The following is a 20,018-nucleotide window of genomic DNA, read 5'->3' on the forward strand; positions in this document are numbered from 1 at the left end:
CATTTATTTTAACTCAATTCAAAAACATTTTTTGTTCATTTTAATCGAGTAACCATCGTTATTAACGATTAAACTAGTTATAACGACGTTTTTTACTACAATTTCTGAACGCATACCGAACGAAATGACGCCAATTTTGACAGTTTATTCGACGAAATTGCCACTGCCATTCCGCGTTAAGTTTTACTGAAAGTGTTCTGAAAATAGTTGTTTTTACATTAATATTACTGTATTTTATAGCATTAGTAAAATGGTTGCGCGAGTGGCGGGCGTGTTCGACGAGAAGCTGACGGGCGAGATCGCAAATTCAAAGATTTTAGTAGTGGGCGCCGGTGGTATAGGATGCGAGATTTTGAAGAATCTCGTGCTGACCGGCTTTCCTTACATTGAAATTGTATGTTTTGAGTAATTTGTCTGATTTGTGTAGCTTTAAATGTGATATTTAACTACTACTTTTCTTTACTTTTAGATTGATCTTGACACCATCGACGTAAGCAATTTGAATAGGCAGTTTCTGTTTCACAAAGAACATGTTGGTAAATCAAAGGCACAAGTCGCGAAGGACAGCGCTCTGAGCTTCAACCCTAATGTGAACATCATCGCACACCACGACAGCGTCATCAGGTTAGTACTTGATATGTATACATATCAATTATAACCTTAAAATGCCATATATAACAATATATAATATCCAATATATAACAATAAACTGTAAAAACGGGTTTGGTGAAGTTCATGTATATATAAACCAATGGTGTGTAAGAATCCTTAAACTGGAAAATTTTGATATGACAAGTTTCAACCATTTTCAATTCCATGATTCAGGTTTTTTTCATTGTAGGTTTTGGCTAGTCAATATAACTACATATGTGGCAGCCATGATCACTAATCAGTGAAAAATACATGGTACATATTTACTGGCCATTTTGTAAAAATATTACTTTTCTCATTTCAGCAATGACTATGGCGTCAGCTACTTCAAGCAGTTCAACATTGTGATGAACGCTCTGGACAACCGTGTGGCCCGCAACCATGTCAACCGCATGTGTCTTGCTGCTAATGTGCCACTGGTGGAGACAGGTACCGCTGGATATGCTGGACAGGTAAGAAACAAGAGTCATAGTAACCTGCTGTTGAAATACCACTCCCTTACAATTTAAGTTACACTATCATTTTAAAACAACATGCTTATAACACGATCAAGGGCTATGTGGGCTGCCCTTTGCATGGAACCACATGTTTGTCTTATGGAATCCGACCATCTTGCAGGAGCTGTTCCTCTAGCTCTAGCATTGTTTTACACATAGGGAGATATCTCTTTTTGTTCAGTTTTTACAGAATGGTAGATTCTTTTGATGCATAGTCTCATCTGCTACTTTTGATGCTGACGGCTGAAGAATCGAGTAATAAGAAAATAGAGTAAGTAGAAATTTATATGTAAAACTTCGACTGGGGTAGGCATAGGTCTCATAGAACCGTGTACAACAACAATTTTGGATTGCTAGAAGTGTCCTCATGTAAGAAATAATATTTAGTTGGCACAAATTTGAAGTATGATCATATCCAATTCTCTATTTCAGGTGGAACTCATTAAAAAAGGTCTAACCCAGTGCTACGAGTGCCAGCCCAAAGCTCCCCAGAAGACCTTCCCAGGCTGCACCATCCGGAACACTCCCTCGGAGCCCATCCACTGCATCGTGTGGGCCAAGCATCTCTTCAATCAGCTGTTCGGAGAAGAGGATCCCGATCAGGATGTCAGCCCGGACACTGCAGACCCTGAAGCAGCAGGTTTGTTGCATTGTCTGACCTAGCATAAGAATGAGCATAACTGCCGAATCATATAACCTAAGGTCACAAAACTAAGTGAACATAGTTCCAATATTTTACTAACAGCCTCCCAAGCTAGGACAAATCTGGACTGATGACAAACTTATATTAAAACTTCATGATGCATCACATCTCATAATTCCATATGGTGGTCAAATTGAGTCAGCAGAGACATTATAGCATATTGTGTGGTCGGGCCGGGCAGGCGACGCGGGCTCGTCGGCGCTGACGTCGGAAGGCACGGCGGCCGGCAACGTGCAGCGCCGCAGCACCCGCGCCTGGGCCGCCGACACCGACTACGACCCGGAGAAACTCTTCTCCAAGCTCTTCGGGGATGACATCAGATATCTGCTGTCCATGGAAAACCTTTGGAAGAAACGCAGGTACATATATGTTTACACTAAGTTTTTGTCCTTTTATTGGTTTATTTCGGTTTTACTCCGAACTTTCATAAGAACGCAAACGTTTTAAGAACTTTATCGTAAACTAAATAAACCAGTTTATTCGACGAGCGACGAGCCGGCCAGCCGACATAAGAATAAATCAGTCTATTTTTCTAAACCGGTTAATCAGACAAGAGCTTTATGGAAATGTTCTCCTAAAACTGGTAAAAATACATGGTAACGGTGTTTCCGAGCCTTGGTAATCAGTACCACGTTAACAAAAGTGTATGTTTGTACGCAGGCCGCCCGTGCCGCTGTCGTGGGCCAGCCTGCCCGGCCAGGCCGCGGCGCCGGCGCAGCACTGCGGCCTGCCGGACCAGCGGGTGTGGTCGGTGCACGAGTGCGCGCAGGTATACTCTTTATATTCATTATTTGAGTTTGGCAACAACAACTTGGCAACCATGATGCCAAATCTATTTAACGGTGATATTGTTTTCTTTCGTTTATTTCTAGCTGGGCCGTAAAAATGTGTATTCCAGTAATATGGCTTACTTAGGAATAGTTTATATCCTCTTTTTAATATTACAGAAGTTTTTATATATTATTTTTTCATATTATACTACGTCGCTAGCAAACAAGCGTACGGCCCGCCTGATGGTTAGCAGTCTCCGTAGCCTATGGACGCCAGCAACTCCAGAGGTGTTACATGCTCGTTGCCGACTCTATCACTCGCAACCTCGTTGAGCTCTAACACAGTTGATAACAGTTTGATTGTCCCAGTTTGTTCAACCGATCCAACTGTCATTTACGTTTCACTTAAATTCAGAATTGGACAGACAGGCAATCTAAGTGACATTTTGTGTGTAGGATATAAAAAGCGGCCAAGTGCGAGTCGGACTCGCCCATGAAGGGTTCCGTACCATTTATGACGTATTAAAAAAAACTACTTACTAGATCTGGTTCAAACCAATTTTCGGTGGAAGTTTGCATGGTAATGTATATCATATATTTTTTTTTATTTTTCATTCTGTTATTTTGGAAGTTACAGGGGGGGGGGGGGGGGGGACACATTTTTTCACTTTGGAAGTGTCTCTCGCGCAAACTATTCAGTTTAGAAAAAATGATATTAGACACCTAAATATCATTTTTGAAGACCTATCCCTAGATACCCCACACGTATGGGTTTGATGAAAAAAAAAAATTTTTTAATTTTTATGACTATCAAAAAAAAACTACTTACTAGATCTCGTTCAAACCAATTTTCGGTGGAAGTTTGCATGGGAATGTATATCATATATTTTTTTAGATTTTTCATTCTGTTATTTTAGAAGTTAAGGGGGGGGGGGGGGGACACATTTTTTCACTTTGGAAGTGTCTCTCGCGCAAACTATTCAGTTTAGAAAAAAATGATATTAGAAACCTCAATATCATTTTTGAAGACCTATCCGTAGATAACCCACATGTATGGTTTTGATGACAAAAAAATATTTTTATATTATGACTTATTAAAAAAACTACTTACTAGATCTCGTTCAAACCAATTTTCGGTGGAAGTTTGCATGGTAATGTATATCATATATTTTTTTTAGATTTTTCATTCTGTTATTTTAGAAGTTACGGGGGGGGGGGGGGGGGACACACATTTTTTCACTTTAGAAGTGTCTCTCGCGCAAACTATTCAGTTTAGAAAAAAATGATATTAGGAACCTAAATATCCTTTTTTAAGGCCTATCCATAGATACCCCACACGTATGGGTTTGATGAAAAAAATTTTTTTTTTAATTTTATGACGTATTAAAAGAAAACTACTTACTAGATCTCGTTCAAACCAATTTTCGGTGTACCCCCAAAATTTATTGTTTTTTTCTATTTTTGTGTGAACATCTGAATGCGGTTCATAGAATACATCCACTTACTAAGTTTGAACAGTATAGCTCTTATAGTTTCGGAAAAAAGTGGCTGTGACATAATCGGACAGACAGACGGACATGACGAATCTATAAGCGTTCCGTTTTTTGCCATTTGGCTACGGAACCCTAAAAACTACTTACTAGATCTCGTTCGAACCAATTTTCGGTGGAAGTTTGCATGACAATGTATATCATATATTTTTTTTAGATTTTTCATTCTGTTATTTTAGAAGTTACGGGGGGGGGGGGGACACTTTTTACCACTTTGGAAGTGTCTCTCGCGCAAACTATTCAGTTTAGAAAAAAATGATATTAGAAACCTCAATATCATTTTTAAAGACCTATCCATAGATACCCCACACGTATGGGTTTGATGAAAAAAGATTTTTTGAGTTTCAGTTCTAAGTATGGGGAACCCCCAAAATTTTTTGTTTTTTTTTCTATTTTTGTGTAAACATCATAATGCGGTTCATAGAATACATCTACTTACCAACAGTAGCTTTTATAGTTTCGGAAAAAAGTGGCTGTGACAGTTTTTTGCCATTTGGCTACGGAACCCTAAAAACAGAATTCCATCAGGTTAACTCTACATGGCATTTATAATTACAATAAACTAAACGGCTGCAAGGCTCAAACACGGCAAGTACTCCACCTTTTAGGTGGCGTATTTCGTAATGAGGCTCTGGGGCTGTTTAGGGAGTTGGGCAGCGTTTACGGGAGAAGGGTAATGATCCCCGCTCTGGGTGTTGGCCGGGCAATGCTCCATTGTTGGCAGGGCCAACCTTCATTGTTGGCCGGGCCATGCTCCATTGTTGGCCGGGCAATGCTGCATTGTTGACCGGGCCAACCTCCATTGTTGGCCGGGCAATGCTCCATTGTTAGCCGGGACATGCTCCATTGTTGGCCGGGCCAACCTCTATCGCCATACAGCGGGGGTAATCATGGGAACTATTGGGCCGCGCTTGTTGCAGGGTGGGGAGACGTTAGTCTATAGCCTCCTCTACACGATGGCCCAGCGTTGGCCAGTCTAAGGGACGCAGCTATGCGGTGAAATGAGATAGCAATATCATTTGCTCCCTCTAACATATAAATGCGTCCCTTGGACTGGCCTACGCTGGGCCATCGTGTAGAGGAGCCATATAGATGTTTTGTTTTTGACGAAACTTGTTGCGGAATTTATAAGTTGTTTTAGTGTTAATGTACAATAAGCTTGTGACGATGCTTGTGCGGATTACATTTTGTGCTTTGACGAAACATGTGGCGGATTGCATCTATATTTGATTTGAAAATGAAAAAAAAAATACAATAAAGAGTGGGAATGTCATCATTCATGTCAAATTTCTATGAAAATATGACATTAAATATAAATAATTGATCTATTCGAATTGGTTAAAGTTAGGTTAGATGGAGTCTGGCATTTAGTAAGATAGCATGAAGTATAGTTTCTATTTTTCTCCGTGAGCTTCTACGGATTATCGTCTTATCTATTGTTTAAAAACCGCAAAGGCGCGTGCCACTATGAAAAAATGGTCAAGCCGCATAGGTAGCGTTTATTGAATTACTACTCTATTGAGCACGGAATAAGATTCATTATGAACTAATACAGAATTCTAACAGAATAGCTGTCTGATCTCTATTGGTGCGTCTAAGGTAGGCGACTAAACGCTCTCAAACCAGCTTAACTTGTGACACTGCGATCCGAAACAAAGATACGTATTCGAAGACCTCGCTTGCACTGGTAATGCGAGCGCACGGCTAGCTAGCGCCAAGGAAGCAATGTTATGCTTTTCGAGGAGCAGGTAAAAAACAGGGCCGGATTTTCACACAAATATATTTGGGTGGTTTTACGTTCTTTAATTTAAAGAGATAAAACATAACACTATTGAAATAGTAGGTACACATCTAACAGAATGGGTTTGTGTAATTACAATAATAACGAGATATACTTATTTTTATAATCAACTGTTTAAAGAGTTGTTTGCTAATTTTAAACTTTAAACAGGCTAATTTTAAATAAACAATAAAACAATGGTAAAATAGTAATAAATATGTATATCCATTTAACAATCCCGTACTACTAATGTTAAAATAGACCTATATGTTATAATTATGTACACTAAAATAAAGATATTATTTACAATAGAGTACACATTTAGTAAAACATTTATACAAATTTATATTATAAGTCAACAAAAAAATAAGTAACATATACATAATAGTGTATGCATAAAATAAATAAATATAAAACAAAATATGCATATCGTTTAGAGTCAAATTACGCTAACTCTTTCAAGCAAACCATACAAACAGTGTCAGTTTGTTAGAAGTCTGAAGAGTTAGCGTTATTTCGTAAAACCACCCAAATATATTTGTGTGAAAATCCGGCCCTGTTTTTTACCTGCTCCTCGAGAAACATAACATTGCTTCCTTGGCGCTAACTAGCCGTGCGCTCGCATTACCAGTGCAAGCGAGGTCTTCGAATACGTATCTTTGTTTCGGATCGCAGTGTCACAAGTTAAGCTGATTTGAGAGCGTTTAGTCGCCTACCTTAGACGCACCAATAGAGATCAGACAGCTATTCTGTTAGAATTCTGTATTAGTTCATAATGAATCTTATTCCGTGCTCAATAGAGTAGTAATTCTATAAACGCTACCTATGCGGCTTGACCATTTTTTCATAGTGGCACGCGCCTTTGCGGTTTTTAAACAATAGATAAGACGATAATCCGTAGAAGCTCACGGAGAAAAATAGAAACTATAAGCCGAGCCGATTGGCCAGGTGTTCGCGGCGAGCTGCACGGCGCTGCGGGCCGAGCTGGCCGCGCGGCCGGCCGGCGACCACCTGGTGTGGGACAAGGACGACAAGAGCGCCATGGACTTCGTCACGGCCTGCGCCAACGTCCGGGCGCACATCTTCAACATACCCACCAAGAGCCGCTTCGAGATCAAATGTGAGTGTCCAAGGCTTTACACTCACATCAAACCTCCAATAAACCACGTATCAAATATGAATTTATCCAGATCTTCTAGGATTTACAGTCAAACCTAGCCAGTAGCCACCCAAATATCACAATTTTAATGTACCCATCTCCAAGAATTTTATCTAGTTATTTTGGGTCCAAGTCTCTTTTCCATGACCATACATTTAAGAGGCTGTCAATACCTAAAGCGCGCACACTGTCTATTTGTATCGGAGTAAATGAGATAGCACTGTCGCATGTTACTGGGCCTGGGCAAGGGAATAGTAAGAAAAATATTTAAATAAAAAAAAGTGGATTATTAGTGTAATATTTTACTCAATAGCGGTTTAAATATAAATGTTTTGAAATTGTGATTTTAATTGCAGACCCATAAGTCAAAACAATAAAGACATAAAACCGTTTAATTGTGATTTTAAGACCAATCTTTGCAATTATTTTCTATCGAGCCGATTTCGTTCAATCATGTATCGAGTACAACCACGGTCTTTGAAATATAATTAATATGAACATATATTTTTCTTACTTGACTAAAACAAAGTCTTTCTTAAAAAACTGTTTAAGTAACATCAATTTCAAGGACATTGGGTGTTGACAGCCTCTTAAGATAATGGAAGAAAGTTCTTCAATTATGAAATTAATTTGTAATTTGTCAATTTTATCAGATTTTCGTTAACCGACTTTCAAATTTAACAAAAAAAATTTTTTGGTTAAAATAAAAAAAAAATTTTTGGTTAAAAAAAAATAATAATTGTGTAAAGTCGCGAATCAAAATATTCAAAGCGTAACGAAAATGTTGTGCATCCGCTTAAGGGTTTATTAGGTATTTATTTGTCGCACAAAAAATAACTATAGGACAGTTCGTCCAAATCGGCCAACCCTCCACACAAAGGCCGGGTTCTACTTTTCCATTATCAGAATGTGATACTGAATATTTCCTTGAACGGATCCCCACTATTTTTGTTACACGGCTGATAGTCGATGAAGTGCCAAAAATATGTATACACCTTAATATATGTGCAGTAAGGTAGCATATACATATCTTTGGGACGTTGTTCGTATCGATATTTTCAGACGTGACTGTAAGCTGCAGTACTAATAACGTTAACGTAATTTAAACCTTTTCAATTGGAACACAGTTTAACTCCATTTGCACTGAAAAAAAAAAATAGCCGAACTGGTTTTGTAACTTTACTAAATAACTAAACTACGGTTATAAGAAAATAAACTTTGCATAAATTTACAAAACTTATTTTGTAGTGTATACCCAGTACCTGAACACTGATAGCCAAACACGGTTTTGTAACATACCTATAACACATAGTTCGCAAGTCCCAATTTTTGTGTAAACAGTAACCAAAATGTTTGTTACAGTTATGCAAACATTTATTTCAGTGTATATTCATGTTTTGTTGGATTTCACAAAAGAAATTAAAACATACGTATTTACTTTATTATAGATTTCAAATTCAGCTGCCAATTTTTTTTGTACGATAGATCTCAAAAGAATAAGGCAACAGTGGTTTTTTCTACAAAAAAAGAAGCCAAAACTGTACTTTATCCTAGCATCGGGTAAACAACCCTCTATCTTCCTAACCCATTAAACCTGAACCTTGTCGGTATGCACGAAGGTTGATATTAGGTCGCCACGCGCGTCAGAGACGGTTTTGGCGGCCAAATAATTAATGGGCTAAGTAAGGATACTGTTTGACAACGTTCTTGAGACGAAAGGGGACGACCACCCTGAAACTGTCTTTCCATACAAACGTAGTCCCCATTTTCCTCTCTGGATATAAACATCATTGTTTATTTTTACACAATTTGATGTGTTTTCATCATAATTTCATTTCATTTAAGTACCAACTAAGATATTTATTGCTAGCACAAATATGACTTAATAAAAGAGTTAGGAACACTTAACATTTATATGTAACCAGTTCTTCGCTTCAATTTTTTTATAATATTAAAAAGAAAACTAAAAAATTCAACGGTCAGGCATAATAGCTGTGACTAAAATACATAAAATTGAGGAGGGAATTCAGGGAGGAAAATGAAGAGTACGTTTGTACAAAGCATAGATCGTCCTCTTAAGGAAAGTTCTATCTATTGTGACAGCGATGGCCGGCAACATAATCCCGGCCATAGCCACGGCCAACGCCATCGTGGCCGGCCTGGCCGTGCTGCGCGCGCAGGCCGTGCTGGCCGGCCACGTCCACGCCTGCTCCAGCGTGTACCTGCGGCCCAAGGTCAACCACCGCGGACAGCTCTTCGTGCCCGAGAAAAGTGAGTACCAGCGTAGCGGCGGTAACACCGGCCGGGTGTCCACGTGGGCTTTGGTAACCGCTTACCATCAGGCGAACCGTATTCTTTTTTGCCGCCGACGTGGTGTTAAAAAAACCGAACCAGTGCGAGTCGGACTCGCCCACCGAGGGTTCCATACTTTTTAGCATTTGTTGTTACAGCGGCAACCGAAATACATCATCTGTGAAAATTTCAACTGTCTATCACGGTTCATGAGATACAGTCTGGTGACAGACATATAGAAGGACGGACAGGGGAGTCTTCGTAATAGGGTCCCGTTTTACCCAAGTACGGAACCCTAAAAAGCACTAGTCTTACCACGGCTGCCTTAGCAGCGTCAAACTGACATATTCGCTAACATCTGCGTAACTTACTTTCTTTACATACATTTCGCTCGCACTACTATGCGAGTACGAGCGAGATGTATAGAAACTAGGCTACGCATACGCTAGCGAATATCGTCGTTGAGAATGCCAAATCCGTTATGTGATTGTTTTTTTACGTCGGTGGCAAACAAGCATACGGCCCGCCTGATGGTAAGCAGTCTCCGTAGCCTATGTACGCCTGCAACTCCAGAGGAGTCACATGCGCGTTGCCGACCCTAGCATTTCCCCCCCTCGTTGAGCTCTGGCAACCTTACTCACCGGCAGGAACACAACACTATGAGTAGGGTCTAGTGTTATTTGGCTGCCGTTTTCTGTAAGGTGGAGGTACTGCCCCAGTTGGGCTCTGCTCTAGATCTGGAATGACATCCACTGGCTGTGCCCTACCACACAAAGCGAGATGACATTCACAATGCCCATACCTCTCTTTTGGACGTAGTTTAAGGACGTACCCGGGTCCTTACTTTGGGATTTGGCATCCTATATCCCAACAACAATATGTCAGTGTCAAACTAGTGGTAGCCGTACAGATTATAACAAAAACGCAAGATTTATGAGCGCTAAAAATGTCTATCTACAAACAACGGCCAAACAAGTAAAGGTGCCTCTGAAAAAACAGTGATCAATCATCCGTTGTTCACCATGTGCACAAGAAACTTCTATAAGTAAGAATCTTATACCTTTAAACGAGCAATTCTTGTATATATATATATTTCTGTGATCTCGGAAACGGCTCTAACGATTTCGCTGAAATTTGGTATATGGGGGTTTTTGGGGGTATACAATCTATCTAGATTAGTCTTGTGTTTGGGAAAACGCGTGTTTTCGAGTTTTCATGCGTTTTTCTTTCGACGCAGAATATGGTCGCTAATTTCGTGTTGCCGGCCACTGTCCGTCTGGTCCAGCGGGTTAAGACGCGGACTGCTAAACGAGTGTTACGGGTTCGAATCTCGCCCGGTGACTAACTTTTGTTTTTTTTTATATGTTCAAGTTTATAAATATTTTTTTAATTTTTATTGTTTTAGACAAGTTTAATTTAGTAAAAAAATGTAGTTAAGATTGTCACCTATACAAGTATACACCACCATATTACAATAAATAGTTATAACCGAGCAAAGCTCGGTCGCCCAGGTACTGTTAGAATTATGTATCACCGTGGGCCCCAAGCAAACAGAAATAAGTGAGCAGGAGATAAGGTTACAAAATACACACAAAGGACATTACTTCCTTAACAGCTCTCACTAAAACGTAGTAGCTTCTTAGTAGAATGTGGAGAAGTTGATGTCAATCAAGGGGCGGGGCACATGATTAATACAGAAAGTACTCCTTGAAATGTTCTACTAATCGGCCAAACATATGATGTACTTGGCATTTACGATTATTTGTAATGTACATAGGATTCCTGCAAGCGGGACATGTTGTCCTTCGGCATCGAACCGAACACCTGGGAAACGGAAGCCCTTGAAAGAGGGGAATGGCGTAACCTTCTGACGGCATAGCGAAGCATGATGAAATCTGGCTCGATGATATAAAGCAGAAAAGACTTCGGACTGCACAGGAACCATCAACAGATTCGCGCTTCACCTGCGATCTTAACCTTCTACATGACGTCATAGCGAAGCATGATGAAGTCTGGCTCGATGATTTAAAGGAGAAAAGACTTCGGACTGCACAGGAACCATCAACAGATTCGCGCTTCACCTGCGATCTTAACCTTCTACATGACGTCATAGCGAAGCATGATGAAGTCTGGCTCGATGATTTAAAGGAGAAAAGACTTCGGACTGCACAGGAACCATCAACAGATTCGCGCTTCACCTGCGATCTTAACCTTCTACATGACGGCATAGCGAAGCATGATGAAGTCTGGCTCGATGATTTAAAGGAGAAAAGACTTCGGACTGCACAGGAACCATCAACAGATTCGCGCTTCACCTGCGATCTTAACCTTCTACATGACGCCATAGCGAAGCATGATGAAGTCTGGCTCGATGATTTAAAGGAGAAAAGACTTCGGACTGCACAGGAACCATCAACAGATTCGCGCTTCACCTGCGATCTTAACCTTCTACATGACGGCATAGCGAAGCATGACGAAGTCTGGCTCGATGATTTAAAGGAGAAAAGACTTCGGACTGCACAGGAACCATCAACAGATTCGCGCTTCACCTGCGATCTTAACCTTCTACATGACGGCATAGCGAAGCATGATGAAGTCTGGCTCGATGATTTAAAGGAGAAAAGACTTCGGACTGCACAGGAACCATCAACAGATTGGCGCTTCACCTGCGATCTTAACCTTCTACATGACGGCATAGCGAAGCATGATGAAGTCTGGCTCGATGATTTAAAGGAGAAAAGACTTCGGACTGCACAGGAACCATCAACAGATTCGCGCTTCACCTGCGATCTTAACCTTCTACATGACGGCATAGCGAAGCATGATGAAGTCTGGCTCGATGATTTAAAGGAGAAAAGACTTCGGAGTGCACAGGAACCATCAACAGATTCGCGCTTCACCTGCGATCTTAACCTTCTACATGACGGCATAGCGAAGCATGATGAAGTCTGGCTCGATGATTTAAAGGAGAAAAGACTTCGGAGTGCACAGGAACCATCAACAGATTCGCGCTTCACCTGCGATCTTTGTGGCAGGAAGTGCCGTGCTGCGATTGGGATTTACAGTCACAGGAAAAGATGTGCCGCACCTCCGATCTCCGACAGCGCACGGACTTCTTCTTCTTAATAACCTGTCGCTGCAACAATCATCTGTCAAGATGCTGTGGCCAATGATGACAATTTCATGATGATTTTATAGAGGCATAATTTCTTAATTACGTATGGATCCCTATTTGGAATTTCGATAGAAAAATTAAAAATATTGAAAAAAAAAAAAATGTTTTTTCTACTTTTCGATTCTAAATTACAAAATAACCGTTAATGCAAAGTATATCATATGTTAGGCCGATTTGTAGGAAATTTTAAGGTGTCACTGACAGGCGACTGATATGTATTTATCATGTGCCCCTCCCCTTGATCGACATCAACTTATCCACATTCTACTAAGATGCTCCTATTGGATCAATCTTGCACCTAAGTGTATGTCTGGTACTAGTTTTCGTTGCTAAAAACTTATACAAAGAAATTAATGTAATAATAAAAATATGTTTTGAATCTAAAACTTATATTTGCTTTTAAGCAAAGAAAACTGCTACTTACCCGATATTTATAATGTATATGTTACATTAATTTTATGTAAAAATTTCATTATATTTCGGATAGAGCAGCTACGTTTGACTCTTAACATTAGACGTTGGTACATCGTTCCCCGAGCGACTGCAAGCAGCGGTAATGTAATTGTACTATTAGTCATGGTTAATCTACCATGATGAGTAATTGTACGTCCACGCGGATAACCGACCATTATAGACCTTATTGTGAACACATAAGGTGCACCTACGGTCAAAGTTGTTATAGTGCGCAACATGTTATGAGCACGTAACATGGGTTATGTTGGGATAAAAACCATTTAATTGATGTTACAACTATTACATAGTATCGATAATTTGTATCACGCACAATTCTTACTATTTTGTTATGTAGTTAACTAGTTATACGAAAGCTAACATAACATTGAACATACCAAACTTTTTATATACCACATCAGTGGCAAACGGCCCGCCTGGTGGTAAGCAGTTACTGTAGCCTATGGCCGCCTGCAACTACAGGGGTGTTACATGCGCGTTGCCGACTCTAAACCTGTTCACTCCTTTTTTGAACACAGCTAGCAGGTCAATAAGACATCGAGACGTTTTTCACACAGTATTAAGTATTTAGAGTTAGATAGCCCAGACTGTGCAAGGCTTACTTTAAACGTCAAACTTCTATCAAAATACGACGTTTAAATAACACTTTCACAGTCTGGGCTATCAAAATCGCTGCCATCTTAGCTTGGTCTAACTCTACATCATTGCATAATATACAAGCATTAAAGAAAAATAAAACAATTTTAGATGTACTATCTATAGAAATCATGCAATTACATACAGTAGCTACTTTTCTTTATAGAAATTTGATAAATATATATATATATATATATATATATATATATATAGTAACAATTCGATATGTTTTCTGAAAGAGCTACGTATTTGTATGGTTACAAATACGTAGCTCTTTCAGAAAACATATCGAATTGTTACAAAAGGAAAAGAAAAATAAATTAATAAAGAAATGAGAATATACATTATATAATTTCTACAGATTGCTATACTTACAAAAAATATATGATGTGCTTTCTTACCTGAGCTGTGTCACCTATACAATGATTTTACATATACACATAATACAATGATTTTAATTGCTACTTGTTTTTACAGTTTCTGGTTTGGACCATGCATATTTGTCTGTCAAGTAGTCCTCGACTCTGTAATAAGCCTTCAATATCAATGACTTTTTAAAGTTTTGAATCAAATAAATACACACCTAGGAAGAAAGTATAAACAAAGTTATTATAGCCGAGTGAAGCTAATTAAAAGGATGTAAAACATTATCTTCATTGGTTTCAGCACTAACCCCGCCCAACCCAAAATGCTACGTGTGCGCCCCCAAGCCCGAGGTGGCGCTGGCCTGCAACCTCAAGCAGCTCACCCTCAAGGACCTCAGCGCGGCCTTCAGGGAGGGCCTCAACATGCAGGCGCCCGACGCCACCGTGGAGGGCAAGGGGCTCGTCGTACTGTCTTCAGAACCGGGTGAAACCGACCATAACAACGATAAAACACTTGAGGAAATCGGTTTGAGCGACGGCTGCGCGCTCCTAGTAGACGATTTCTTACAAAATTATGAGGTTAGAGTCAGATTACAACAAGAAGATGAAGAGAAAGCTTGGCGCGTTGTCACACAAGCCGATGAACCGATGCCCGCGCCTAAGGAAGAGGAAAAAGAGCAAACAAACGGATCAAACGGCTCTGAACCTAAGCCTGGTCCGTCCACGTCAAGAAAGGATGACAGTGATAGCGACATGGAGATTATCGAGGAGGATGATGACGGGGAGCCAGCGGTGAAGGCGCCGAAACGCAGGCGCGTGGAGCTCAGCGATGAGGTGGTGGAGCTGTGCTAGTGTGTGCTGGTGGAGCTGTGCTAGTGTGTGCTGGTGGAGCTGTGCTAGCGTGTGCTGGTGGAGCTGTGCTAGCGTGTGCTGGTGGAGCTGTGCTAGCGTGTGCTGGTGGAGCTGTGCTAGCGTGTGCTGGTGGAGCTGTGCTAGCGTGTGCTGGTGGAGCTGTGCTAGTGTGTGCTGGTGGAGCTGTGCTAGTGTGTGCTAGTGGAGCTGTGCTGGTGGAATACGATTTTAAAATGTATGACGCTTGGTTACTGATCGCGGCGGGGCCGGTGCTTAAAAAAAGAAAGTAGGATTTGGAATTTCAAATTACATTAAATATAAACCCATCCTGTGAAATAAGTTTCCCAAATTCCTACGCAACTAGATGTATTAGTATGTAAAAGGATATTTTAAAGGTTTTACTTCTTGATGTAACGTTTGTTGAAGATTAAATATTTAAAAGATTAGCACCAGATTGTACCAGACTCATAACGTCAGACACGTAAATCTGGAAAACAATACATCTTTAGTAATTCGTCAAACTTCATAATGTACAACTTATAGTGTTAATTTTTAGTATTCTCTTAAATATATGATGATTCGTATTTGTAAGTGTAAGAACAAACATAATTTAAGATCTGTAAGATGTTTTTAAAAATCTCTCAAATAAATTTGGAAAATATGATATGATTTTTATTTTAAAATTATAGACATTATAGTATATATTTTCCTAAAAAAAGCATTGGTGGCCTAGCGATAACAGCGTGCGAGTTGAAATCCGGAGGTCGCGGGTTCAAACCCTGGCTCGTACCGATAAGTTTTTCGGAACTTATGTATAAAATATCATTTACCAGTCGCTTTACGGTGAAACAAAACATCATGAGGAAACCAGACTAATCCGAATAAAGCCTAGTTTACCCTCTGGGTTGTAAGGTCAGATGGCAGTCGTTTTCGTAAAAACTGGCGCCTACGCCAATTCTTGGGATTAGTTGCCAAGCGGACCCCAGGCTCCCATTAGCCGTGGCAAAATGCCGGGACAACGCAAAGAAGACAAGAGAAGATATATTTCCCTATGACCCAATATTATATTTGACCACAAGTCATCTGAAGTAGGAAATTGCTGGTATTAACTTTTTTATTAGACTAGTTCAGTATCCCACTGGTTAGACAATGCGACAACAGGGTTGAGTAGACAAAACAAGGCTATAAAGAAAACAAAATAATTTGTAATTAAACTCTATGTATTACTTATACTACATCTATAAAATATAATTACCATTAATTACATCAAGTTAGCATAAATTTATTTATTGAATTACAATATGAACACAAGGGCCTAAATCTGACTACATTTGCTAAACAACATTTATAAAGGTACATGCTGCAAGCACTGAGAGCACCAAAATGTATAAAAAAATAAATGCAATTGTATCCCAACATTAAAGTACATGGAAAATATTACAGATCCCTTTGTTTAGGATAATTATTGAAAGTCATAATGTAATGATAGTCATATTATCATTAGCCGTAACTCTAAAACCTTAACACATTCACTGCTAGACAAAAAACGGCGCACTATCCCAGAAACCGGTGGTCTATAGCTGCGTACAAAACAACCCGCCCAGCGGATTATCCGGCATCTGAACAAAGTTCACGAGCGCCCACCAGGTGGGTTCCCGGCAGGATGTGTTAACTTTTCAGGGATTTCCTTAGGTTATCCTATAGATAGGTTAGGTTTGTTTTATAGCAATCATGAAAACTTACGGTTTATGAGAAAAACCAAATTATGCCTTACGAAAATGCGGACAAACTACATTATTTTATTTTTTTTTTTTATTTTATTTTAGTACATGGAAAACCAACAGCGCTATATATATCTAGAACTTCCAATAGAATTACAGAGCCAATTACAGGTTCTCACTTATAAAAATACAATAAATTATAAAAAGTTTTTGCCCATCTTAATTTACACATACACATACAGTTCCTACAGCATAAGAACAGATCTATATATATATATGATTCATTTTTACAAAAAATAAATTAAAAAAAGAAAAAGTAGTTAAATCCTGTGAGTACATATTCAACAATGCACCGAACCTTGTCCTGCGCCAGAATTATTGTCACCCATGAAGTGTCTAAATAATTTATTTTTTATTACTGCTATGCTATCATTATATATGTCGATATCACAATTTATAGAAACTTTATTTAAACTCATGCCTGCCCTGCATAGGAAACTGTTTTTCCTATACCTAGTAGTAGCTTGGTAATTACTAATGGGACGAAAATGCCTTAGCCTCCTTGACGGAATATTAAAAGAGATCTTATTAAGCAAGTTTGGACAATCTACATTACCTTTAATAATATTGACTAAGTACATTATATCTGCAATTTCACGGCGCTTAACAAGTGGGATCAAATGATGTTTCTTACACTGCTTGAGATAGTCGATAGAACTATAGTTGACTCGCATTTTATAACAAAGGAATTTTATAAATTTTGACTGTAATCTCTCAACCCTATCAACATAAATTTGATACTGAGGATTCCATATTTGAGATGCGTATTCTAGTTTGCTTCTCACGTAAGCGCAATACAAGATTTTCAGAGTTTTAGGATGGGTAAAACAAACTGAACTACGCATTATAAAACCAAGTGACCTGGAAGCTTTACCTACTATATTATCAATGTGTTCACTAAAAATAAGTTTGGAGTCATGAATAATACCTAAATCGCTCATGCTTCCAACTCGCTGAAGAATGTTACTTTTTAGTGAATATGGGGTACAAATGTTATTTAATTTACGAGAGAAGGTTACTGTAAAACATTTAGTGGGGTTCAAATCTAATTTGTTTATAATGCAATAGGTATCCAGCCTTCTTAGATCAGATTGTAGTGCACATGCATCAGCCGGTGAGCTAATTTTAGCAAAAATTTTCATGTCATCAGCAAAGCTGAGCAACTTAGAGAACTGGAAGCAGCTACTTATGTCATTAACAAAGATGTTAAATAGAAGTGGGCCCAATAAAGACCCTTGGGGGACTCCACTTGGGATAGATACCCAGCTCGACATATAATTATTAATCACCACCGACTGGCACCGATTTTTTATGTACGACTTAAACCATCTTAAGAGATCCCCTCTAATACCAATCAAGTAAAGCTTAGATAATAGAATATCATGGTCAATACGATCGAAAGCTTCTTTATGGGAAACAATATTATGACTTAAAACTTTATGGGAAACAATAGAGACCCAAATTATTATTAAGGCCCAATATCATAACAATGCCTTTAGAACATGATTATGGTTATAAAACAGGAAACTACCCAGAATTATGTAAACAAATGCATAATACAATGTAAGTACACTCATGGATGTTTGATGACATAATAAGTTAGTAACATTTAAACAATATCTTAGTCTTAACTATTATAGAAATAGAGTACAAAATTCAATGGGAATTTTCATGCCTGGAACTGTTCATACTAAATTGTATAAAACCATAAACTATTGTTAAATAGTTGACACATACCTCATTGGCATTTTATTAGAAAGATATATTGCCACCTATTGCGGCCTATTACATTTTGGTTTTACTTCTCATCAAGAGGATTCTAACTCAATGAAGTTGAGATTAACTAAAGAGTTCTCACACCAACCAGTCTCCATTATGCTCCACAAGAATTTCATGGTACCATAACATTGTACAATAGGAACCATAAAATAATACTGAGAACTGGGAAAAATTTAATGTTTTATTAGTTTTGCCAGTAACATTGTAAAAACAGCGATAGCCTTAAATATACATAGTGATTTATAGCATGTCTAAAAACTATGAAGTTCTTAATTAATTTCTCTATAAATTCACAAGGCATAGTTGGCCGACACTTATCAAGCATCAAGTGACAAAAAATGAATAAATTAATGTCTGGTCCACTGGGAGTGAAATGAAGAGTTTCTATCTTCATAAATACATAGCAAGGTGGTTTCACTCCAATAAATCTAAGACATCACACTGTAAATTAAAGCTATAATTCATAATTAATTTACTTCTCTGGAAGCATTCCATATTCTATAAGAAAACGCTCCACATCAGTAGCAAAGAAATCATTACCCAACTCTGTGACCAGTTGGACGAAATTACCAATAATTTGGCCACCTTTGTACACAAGCAGTGCCGGGACACCATCAATGCGGAAATGCCGACTCAGCCCTGTGATGTCCACAGAAATGCGACAAAACTTGATCTCAGGATAATCTGCAGCTAAAATGTTAAGGCACCCATCCATAGTTCCGCAGGCGATTGAACTGTTGTTGTAAATGTGTATGATAACTGCCACTTTAGGGTCCTCCTTGTCAATAGAGTTCAGAAATTCATCCTGAGTCTTCAGAGTGATGACCTTGCCGAATTTGGGTGTTTTCTTCATTTGAGCCATCAGTTCCTGCATCCGTTGCTTTTGGTACTTTAGCAGAAAATCTTCGTCCAATAATTCATTCAGCTCATCCTCAAGAACCTCAAGTTCCTTATCCTGTTTCTCCGCGCGTTCTGGCTTCACGGTTAATGTCAGTTTCTTGGCCAAAGCGATGCGTTCTTTTTCAAGTTCTTTCCGATTTTCAGCTTCTAGCTGTTTGAAACGCCTCCAATCCTCCAGGACACCTTTAGGACCCGTGTTGCTCGCGGACCCCGACCAACTGTTGATGGGCGGCGGCTCAGGCGCTTCCGCTTTAGGAGGATTACCTTCCTCATCACCGCTCCTGCTGTCTTCATCATCGGAACCTTCATCTTCGCTGCTACTGCAGTAATTGTGCAGCTTCTCACCCAATATTTTATCGTCCAAAGTAGCCATGGTAAAACTTAATTACAACGCACGTATAACACAAAACTCTCACGCCAATTAGGAGTGACTGGACGTGACGAGGAAAACAACAAGATTATAACGGGCGGTGAGTAAAAGGAAAATTAATTGATCAACAACCACTACAAGCACGCGCTAAACTGTTTGTATTTGTAATTTTTCACAGTTCGGTTTTTTTTCGGTTCGGTTACTTTTCTCATTAATTCAATTAATTTAAGAAAATCAACGTTTTAATTAGAGTCTCAAATAAACGAAACTGTTGTAGCCTATTATTT

The 20,018-nt window shown here is 39.0% G+C and overlaps 2 protein-coding genes across 2 annotated transcripts; one reads left to right on the top strand and one right to left on the bottom strand.

Annotated features, from left to right (window-relative positions):
* Nucleotides 1-144: 144 nt before the first annotated feature.
* LOC133523846 (SUMO-activating enzyme subunit 2) lies at nucleotides 145-15,565 on the top strand. Its single transcript, XM_061859592.1, has 9 exons — nucleotides 145-394; nucleotides 470-624; nucleotides 956-1,103; nucleotides 1,581-1,788; nucleotides 2,033-2,210; nucleotides 2,512-2,620; nucleotides 6,900-7,071; nucleotides 9,214-9,381; nucleotides 14,351-15,565. The coding sequence occupies exons 1-9, from the start codon at nucleotides 251-253 to the stop codon at nucleotides 14,899-14,901; spliced, it is 1,833 nt and encodes a 610-aa protein (XP_061715576.1). The 5' UTR covers nucleotides 145-250; the 3' UTR covers nucleotides 14,902-15,565.
* Nucleotides 15,566-18,630: 3,065 nt separating this feature from the next.
* On the bottom strand, nucleotides 18,631-19,916 carry LOC133523849 (phosducin-like protein). Its single transcript, XM_061859597.1, has one exon. The coding sequence runs from the start codon at nucleotides 19,732-19,734 to the stop codon at nucleotides 18,934-18,936; it is 801 nt and encodes a 266-aa protein (XP_061715581.1). The 5' UTR covers nucleotides 19,735-19,916; the 3' UTR covers nucleotides 18,631-18,933.
* Between the last annotated feature and the right edge of the window lie 102 nt (nucleotides 19,917-20,018).

This window comes from Cydia pomonella, chromosome 12 (assembly GCF_033807575.1).
Source record: "Cydia pomonella isolate Wapato2018A chromosome 12, ilCydPomo1, whole genome shotgun sequence".
In the NCBI taxonomy this organism is placed as follows: domain Eukaryota; kingdom Metazoa; phylum Arthropoda; class Insecta; order Lepidoptera; family Tortricidae; genus Cydia; species Cydia pomonella.